Here is an 8,291-nt window from a genome sequence, read left to right on the forward strand (position 1 = left end):
CTTTGCAGTGCGGCGGGGGAAGGCCTGCAGGAAGGGGAGGTTTGCTGAGGACACGGAGGGGGAGGGAAGAGAAGATGTGGGCCTGACATACCTCACTCGTGCTAATTTGGGACCTATTACTCGAGTGCTGGGACAAGTCTATGACAGATTTATGTTCCTAGTAGATTGGGCCTACAGACTAGGGGCCAGGCTGGGGAGGGCACCAACCAGGAGCTGGGGGGTTTGAGGATGGCAGAAGGATGGTCATGCCAGGGAAGAGCTTTGTCATGACTCCCCTCTGGAACTTTCACTCTGGTAGGAGGGCTGGGCAGCAAGGGGTTCCAGAGCTACCTCCTTTGCTTTCTCTCTCCCAGGGCACTCAAAGCTCTCTGGAGTTACCTGACCCAGAAGGGAGTTAATAGTGAGGTCATCTGGGAGAAGATTAAGGACATCGTTATCAAAACCATCATTGCGTGAGTCCTGGCGCCCCTTGCTCTGTGGGGTGCACTCCCTGGCTGGCTGTGGGGTGTACCCTGGCCCCTCTGGCTCTCCAGTTCCCTCTCAGCCCAGTCCTTTTTACTCTTAATCTAGATGCTACCACTGCTGTTGGCTTCAGTATTTCTCTCTGGATCCTTCCTTTCTCTTGTTACTTATGCTCATGGTGCAGTAGCTGCAGTGGATAAATAGACCCCCCATTTCCTGGGTGTGCCTGCAGTGCAGGGGGGAGTCCAGGAGGTATGGTATACCCCACACTGTGCCCAGCTTGCCACCCGCTCCCCTGCTTGGCCAGGATGCCTGAGAAGAAAGGTCCACTGGTGCAGGATGGATCTTGTGTTCAGAGGTGGATCCTGCCCGACGTATGGGGGTACTCAGAGTGCAATGCTGGATCCATACGCAGTGCAGCAGCAGCAGCTCACAGGCCCACGTCGTTCTCTTAGCCCACCCGCTTCTGCAGCCTGTGGCTGCATACGCTCTTGGAAGTGGCAGCATGTGCTGTGAACAGCCAGAGCTCTGCTTTCTGACTGTTGGAAACAAGCGTTTTTTCCTTGGCTTGCAGATCTGAGCCCTACGTGAACAGCCTGGTGAAGATGTACGTGCGGCGGCCGTATTGTTGCCATGAGCTGTTTGGGTTTGATATCATGCTGGATGAAAACCTCAAGCCCTGGATCTTAGAGGTCAACATTTCCCCAAGGTAAAGCAGATTCTGAGCTACAGCAGAGTGGATAATGGCCTTTCTTTTACCAGAAAGTGAATTTGGCTCATGATGTCCCCTGCACCCTGTGCTGAAAGACAGGCTTTGAAGACTGCCTCTCCAGATTGCAGAAATCAAAGTCCTCCCTGTCTGCGAAAGCAACATCCATCTGCAGCTCAGAAACTGTTGCTGGGTATGCTCCAGCTACAGCCAGGGAAGAGTACATTAAGAAAGGAAGGCCAAGGAGAGATGTGTCATGTAGGGAATGGGTGATGGCAGAGATTTCGTTGTTGTGTGGGCAGAAGTGATCAGCAGCTCCACTGCCTCAAGCACTGTTCCTTGCTTGCTGACGGTGCCCGGCCGCGTGGTGTTGGCTGCAGAGGCAGGGCTGGGAGCTGCAGTGTGCCTGAGCACGGCCTCTCCTGCCTGCGAGAGTCGATAGGCATGAGCTGGACACAGAGCTGTGGTCCCACAGAGGTCTCTGGGGATGGATTTGCCTGTTTCCAGCAAATCTGGGAAGAGGTGGAGAGATTAATAATTTCTTGTGGGGAGCCTCCATTCAAAGAGCTGTTGTCAGGATTTTTCTCTCAATATCTCATGGCTGTGATGAGGCAAGGGACAGGCTGGGGTTTGTATCCTGGTCAGTATTGACTTAGGGAGTGACCTCGGGGCCGTGGGGGGCTCGGCACCTCCATTCTAAAACTCAGATGCTTCCTTCCTGCAGCCTCCACTCCAACTCCCCACTGGATGTGAGCATCAAGGGCCAGATGATCCGAGACCTCCTCAACCTCGCTGGCTTCATTCTGCCCAGCGCAGACATCGTGGCGTCAAGGCCACAGACGAGAAGTGGCTCTACCTGCAGGTCATCCCCCTTCTCTGTCATAGTGGCAGGGCAGGCTTTTTTCTTGGGGGATTTAATCTTGGGGCTGCCTGCAGGGTTTCTGTGCTGTTGAGAGCCTGTGCTTGCTGTTCCTTCAACTATGGGTCTGAAGGACTTGCATCATTGCCTGGGTATGTGGTTCCTGCTGTCTCTTCAAGGCAGAAGGATTTATGCCCTCTCTACAGGTCCATAGTTGGAAGTGAGGGCAGCGTAGTTTGTGCTTGCTCTGCAGTTAGTCAAGTCGTGCTCTCTCCTCCTTCCTGCTGCCAGAACTAAAGCGATGCTGGGCAGCACTGTCTCTCTGTTTGCTTGGAGGGTTGGCTGACTGGGATGGGGCTGGATCCGCTTACCCTCTACTCCAGGGCTGACGTGCTGCTGCTGCCTTGAGCAAGAGCAGCACCTGTTATTTTGCAATGACTGGAGTGATCTGTTCCTTAGGCAGGACTGCAGGTGTCAGAGGCTGTAGACCTATGGGTACAGGTGTGTGCAGCCTTACCTTGCAGCTAACATGACTGTTTCTTGCATAAGGCTAATTCCTGGGCATGTGTCCACCCAGGACCCTGCTCCTTCTGTGTTTCACCACAGCTTGGGTTTATACTAGTTTCAAACTTGATGGTGTGGGGGGAAACCAGTCCTGTTCACTGGAGCAGATCAGCTGCTGGCTTTATGTCACTGAAGAAGCAGCTTGCTGGGATGGGCACCAGCATGTTGTGATGTATGGGCACGCCAAAAGATGGGACTCTTGCCCTCTGCCTGTCCTGTGCCTTCAGAGAAGGCAGGAGCTTGGAGCGTGGTTCCGTTCCAGCTGGGGAGCTCTCACCAGCTCATCTGCGGCGCTTTGATCACACGCTCGTTTGTGGCTTGCAACGGAGGTGCTGAAGGGCAGGTGTCCTTAGAGGGACCTGCAGGGGATTAAGCGGATCCTTGACATGGTTTGAATGATGCATTAACAGAGTTCCTGCATCCAGGAGCAAGTTTGCTTAACCATATCTTCTGCCCTGGGAAGGACATGAATGTTTTTTTGCATATGGGCATAATTCCAGTAGATGTGTATATTCCCCAAGCCCCATGCAGCAGTCTCGAGGCTCTGCTCTCCCTGTTTGGATCCACACACAACTAATTATTTTTGCAACAGCAGAACAAATTAGCTGTGTTGATATAAGGGTTAAAAGGTGTTGGACAAGTATCTCCCAAACTCTGGTATCCCCAAATGGTTTGGTTGGGTGCTTGGAATAGTTTAGATGGTTGCTGGTCAGGATTTCCCATGGTATGTGGAGCTGAATTCGAGTCTTGAGAGTTCTTGGATGTTGCAGAAGGAAGTTTTTGATCTAAGAGTTCTCTCTGTCCTTGCACATTGCCAGTACCGAGTACCTGTACCCCCAGCCCTGTGGTTACAGAGAGGAAGCTGCGTTCCGAGCGGAATGTAAACATGAGATCCTGCCAGGCTTCAAGTGCTGTGAATTGGGTCACAGTGTCTCTTTGGCCCTCTTGCATCCTATGTGGGTGTGAGGTGATGGTTCACCTTTTGGATGAAGGAACACTGAAATGCCTTAGCGAGGAGCTGGCAGAGACCTTGCAGTTCCACTGCCCACATCCTTCCTGGGTCCTGTGTTGATGCACAAGGCTGTGGGTGCATCACTGATCTCAGAACTAGTGAAATCATTGGAGAAAGCATTCTCTCCTCCATGGCATCTTCTTGAGGATGTCACTGCTCTCAGAGAATTTGCTGGGAGCAGCTGTGCCATGACAGGGTTGTCTTCTCCACTTAAATACTCTGTTGCCTCTTCCTGTGTCCTCAGTCTGGGCAGCGCTTTGAAGGAGAAGCCCAAGCCAGCACCTGAGCATTTCATAGCAGAGAAGATGAAGAAGGCCTATTACTTGACGCAGAAGATACCTGACCAGGTATGACACAATCTCCTCTGATACTTACGCCATCCTGCCAAGCCACTGTCCCACCCAGTGCCACATGTCTATCCTTTGTCCCTCTCCAGATGGTGCCCCTCTGTGGGGACAGCCAGATGATGTGGAGCCCTTGGGCTCCAGTGAGTTACAAGACAGCTGGTCAGAAATAAATTGGGTTTAAATTGGCACTGGCTCATCTTTACATTCAAGCAGGCACGTGCTGAGGGGCACGTTACCCACCAGTCCCCAGACAGGGTCCGAGCACTCCCTGTTCCTCCTTTTGTCTCTGCACAGCTCTTTTACCCTTTGCCTGCTCGCCCCGTGCAGGTTAGCAGGGACGCTTGCCTTGTGTGCCACCTGGCAGTGTCTGTGAGAGAGTTTGAGCTGCAGAATTGGGGATCTTCTCAGCTCCGTGCAGCGTTGATGTCACCACTGAGCCTGTATTTCTTCATGTTCCATGTGGCCTGTGTCCCAGAGGTCTCAGACACATGGAGTCCTCTGCCTGAGAGACTTTGACGAGCGGGGAGGTGGGAAGGGGGACCCACAAAGTGTAGTTCACTTCTCCGTGACCCTGGTTTACTCTTGTCTGCAGGATTTTTATTCTTCTGTCTTGGACATCCTGACCCCAGATGATGTTCGCATCCTGGTGGAGACAGAGGATGAGTATTCCCGGCGTGGGCAGTTCGAGCGAGTGTTCCCTACCCACATCTCCATGCGGTACCTGCGCTTCTTCGAGCAGCCTCGTTACTTCAACATCCTGGTGACCCAGTGGGAGCTCAAGTACTACTTGAATAAACACAAAGGTAACTGCTATCTGAGAGCCTAGCACAGTCACCTGAGGTAGGCAGGCTGCCTGCCGGCAGTGGTGGGGAGACTTTTGAGCTACATGTGTTGACAGGGAGCTGCCTGTCTGCACACTAGCCCTAGGAAATGTGTTACCCTCCCAGACTGCTTCAGATATCACAAAAAACTTGTTCTGAGTTGATCAGAGGTGCTGACTGCTCTGGTAAACATAGCACCAGCACTTCTGGGTGCCCTGGGACTGAAGCAGGCTGGGATTCTGCCTTCAGCCTGTAGCTCTGGCCTGTTGTTGCATTCTTCTGTCTTCTTTTGAGGGAGAAACAGCTCAAGTTGCTGGGCTTTGCTCCTTACAGGTGATCTGTGAAGTGATAGAAAAATTGGTCCTATTCTCTGGTCTCCTGCTGCTTTCTAATTGATGAAAAACTGTCAGCGTGCACACCAGGGTGATTTTTTTCCCAAACACTAGAAATCTAGCTATCATTTACACCTTTCCAGGAGACAACTCTGTATTTTAATAAAAAAACATCCTTTAATGAGGCATAGCTGGGCTGGACCAATTCCTTCTCACCCAGGGCTGTCACTATCAGGGCAGCAAGTAGAGGCTATTTAGGAGAGAGAACCAGTGAGGTCTAGTGTGTAGGGTTAGAGAACATAAAAAGAAAGAGGCTGTGGCTCAGGACTCTCCATACAGCATCTGATCTAGCTGGAGAGGCTTCTGCAGGAAGCGGCCCTCCACTGAGGCAACCATATGTGTGCTCCTAGTCTGGCTGTCATGCAGAGGAAAAATAAAAATGCTTTTGTCACTTTTCACTGGTGTTAAACCAAATACCAAAGGGGTCAGTAACAGTCTGTCACAGAGAGACAATAACCTCATAGCCCTCTCCAGCTGCGCTGTCAGCATGTGTCATCCTTTGCCTCACTAATACCTTTGCTGGGTGCTCTCCTGTCAGGTGGAAGAAAGATCCTATCATCATCTCCACTGAAGTGCTGCCCTGAACTTTGCTGCTCAGACTGGGTCCTGGTTCAGTGCTCCAGTCTACCTAAGCCAGCCTGGCGAGCAGATTTGCTCTACCCCCTCATTGCTCTTCACCTCTGAGCAAAACCCAACCTCCCCCTGGTCCCTTCCTGTTCATGTGTGTTGCCTGCAGCCCTCCTCTCTCCCTGGCCAGCAAGGTGCAAAGCCCGGGCTGGTGCACTGCACCGGGGCAGGGCTGCTGAGCTGCCCTGCTCCCCTCAGCCCCCAACACGTGGGTTTTTTCCAGGGTCCTGGGGCTTGCTGAAAGGTCACTGAGGAGCAGAATTTGGGCAGCAAGGTTTCCTCCTATAGCCAGGGCTGGTATCGTATAGCAAACCACAGTAACCCCAGCTGGACAGCATCAAGTTCCTGGCCATTGCTCTGCTGGTTCTTAAATCTCAAGACACTTTAGCTTGTGCTATGGCTGTAAAGCTCTTAAAAAAGAAAACGGGAAGGGAGCAGTCCTGGATTTCTCAATATTTCTGGGTTAGCAGGGAGCTTGACCGTAGTGAGGACAGCTAGCAGGAGGCCTTGGAGGAAGTGGAGCCTGTTCAGTGCTGTTGGACACATGGCTCTGCTTCAAGGTGACCACCCTGTGCTCTGGAGCAGCACAACTTGTGTGTGGCTGGAGGAATGGTCCCTTCCAGTCACCGCCAGTGAGCTCGGTCCATGCCAGCCTTGTCCTCTGTCAGGGATGGAGACCAGGTCTCAGCCCACATCAAGCTCTGGGTGGATCCACGCAGGGAGGAGACGATGTGCTGGGATGCTGCAGCTGATTGGTGCTGTGCAAGGAGGAGGTTGCCTGAGCTGCCCTCCTCTGGGAAAGGGGCCAGTGACAGCAAAGCTGCTCTACATTTGCACTGCAGGAATTTTCACCGGTGTAGCCCAAATCAGGTGCTGCCGTTGGCAGGCACCAGGCTCAGGGGAACAGCCAGTCTGGTCTAATTCGGCAAATCGTGTGTTGCCCCAGTTTCCTTGCCTAGCTGAGCCCTGATGCACAGCGTGCCTGGCTCCCCAGGAGGAAGGCAGGCGCTGCAGCAGCCCACGTGCTGGCACTCGCTGGTGTTTGCTCGTACAAAGGGTGAATGCCCTTGGTTTACCCCGTGTTTGCTGGGGCTCAGGCACGTGTTCAAGTAGTTACCGCATAGCATGTACTGCACAGTCAGTTCACTCTGTGCAGCATGTTTGCATGCCCCAAGCTGGGAAGGCTTAACTCTCTGCAAACTTGGTTGTTCATTCTCGCTTCTTTTCTGTCACTTCCCAGGTCTGGAGCTACTGAAGAACTGGTGTGTCAAAGGGTACCACACTGGGGCAGGGATGGATTTGGCCCGGATGGTGCGTATGGCTGTGGGTAAGCTAGGGAGAGTTGGGCAGGGAGCCTGGTTGTTCTGGTTTCTGTAGCTCCTGTGCTACCTGTTTGCCCTCTTCTTCCCTCTCTGCCAAGGCCTTCAGGAGTGTGGAAAAACCCATCCTTCTCTGTCTTCCAGGAAGATAAAGTCCACCCAGTATGTCGGATCTGCAAGTACTTTGCATCTGAATATCCCTGGGTGCACTGGGCACAGCCCTACATATTTGGTGCTTGGCCTGCCCTTTATTCCTCTCTGTGAGGGAGTCATCTCCGTCTGTCACTCCTGTGCCTTACAGCAGGCTGATCCAGTGAAAGAAACCCACTCTTTTGACCTCAAGATGCTCTGTTCCCACTTACAGCAGAGGGATTCATTAAGCAGAGAGCAAAGACTGTTCTGTTTGCTATTCTGGGGACAGTCTGGCGGCGGTGACGATGCATAGCACTGTGAGGCAGTTGAAGCTGAAGCACACTAGGGCAGCCTACGGCAGAGCACAGCAGGCTTGAGGTGCCACAGCTTAAATAACCATTTGGTTGTCTTTCTCTGCTCCTGCAGTGGTCATTGCCAAAGTCTTTCTTCCTCCAGAAGAGCAGCGTTCAATCAAATGGCTTCGGCAAACTGGAACTGGGCAGACTGGGGTGAGTTTGCACTGGCCGTGATGTGCATGATGTTCACAGTGTGGCTTTAGGACTGGTGTCCTGAGAGAGAACTGGTAGCAGGGAAAGCAGCTTTGTTTAAGGGGAGAGGAACAGGTTGGCCTACTGAAGCCAGCCTCCGCTCTTTGGAGAGCCAACTGGTGGGGCTGGTGTGATGTCTGTGTGACTGGGCATGTCTGCTTGGCACTGTACGCCCAGCTCAGAGGGGAGTGAGGCCCAGAACAGCTGGACTGGGTAATATTTGGTGTTGTCATGGTCAGGACACACTGACAAGATGTTTCCCACAGGGACCCACACCATTTCTGTGGGCTCTGATGTGGCCAGCAGTGAGCAGAGGCTCTCGGCTGCAGCATGGGGCTGGGGGAGCAGTGAGGCCTTTTGGACTGCTGTACTCTGCCGGCTTCCCCAAGCAAAGCTGGGCTGAAAAATGTATGCTGCTGGCCCCCACAGCCTGCTGCAGAGAAGTGGAAGGTTGGGGTTCATCTGGGTGAGCTGAAGTGGAGGGCAGGCACACCTTTGG

The 8,291-nt window shown here is 52.9% G+C and overlaps 1 protein-coding gene across 1 annotated transcript in view; it reads left to right on the top strand.

Annotated features, from left to right (window-relative positions):
- Positions 1-8,291, top strand: part of TTLL4 (tubulin tyrosine ligase-like family, member 4) — an 18,423-nt gene that overhangs the window by 9,711 nt on the left and 421 nt on the right. Inside the window, exons 11-17 of the mRNA XM_010082537.1 lie at positions 354-452; positions 1,037-1,171; positions 1,896-2,033; positions 3,851-3,953; positions 4,546-4,756; positions 7,034-7,104; positions 7,671-7,753. Of these exons, the coding sequence (XP_010080839.1) occupies positions 354-452; positions 1,037-1,171; positions 1,896-2,033; positions 3,851-3,953; positions 4,546-4,756; positions 7,034-7,104; positions 7,671-7,753 (840 nt within the window). The remainder of the gene's footprint in view (positions 1-353; positions 453-1,036; positions 1,172-1,895; positions 2,034-3,850; positions 3,954-4,545; positions 4,757-7,033; positions 7,105-7,670; positions 7,754-8,291) is intronic.

The sequence above is a fragment of the Pterocles gutturalis genome, unplaced genomic scaffold (genome assembly GCF_000699245.1).
Source record: "Pterocles gutturalis isolate BGI_N339 unplaced genomic scaffold, ASM69924v1 scaffold40784, whole genome shotgun sequence".
Lineage (NCBI taxonomy): Eukaryota > Metazoa > Chordata > Aves > Pterocliformes > Pteroclidae > Pterocles > Pterocles gutturalis.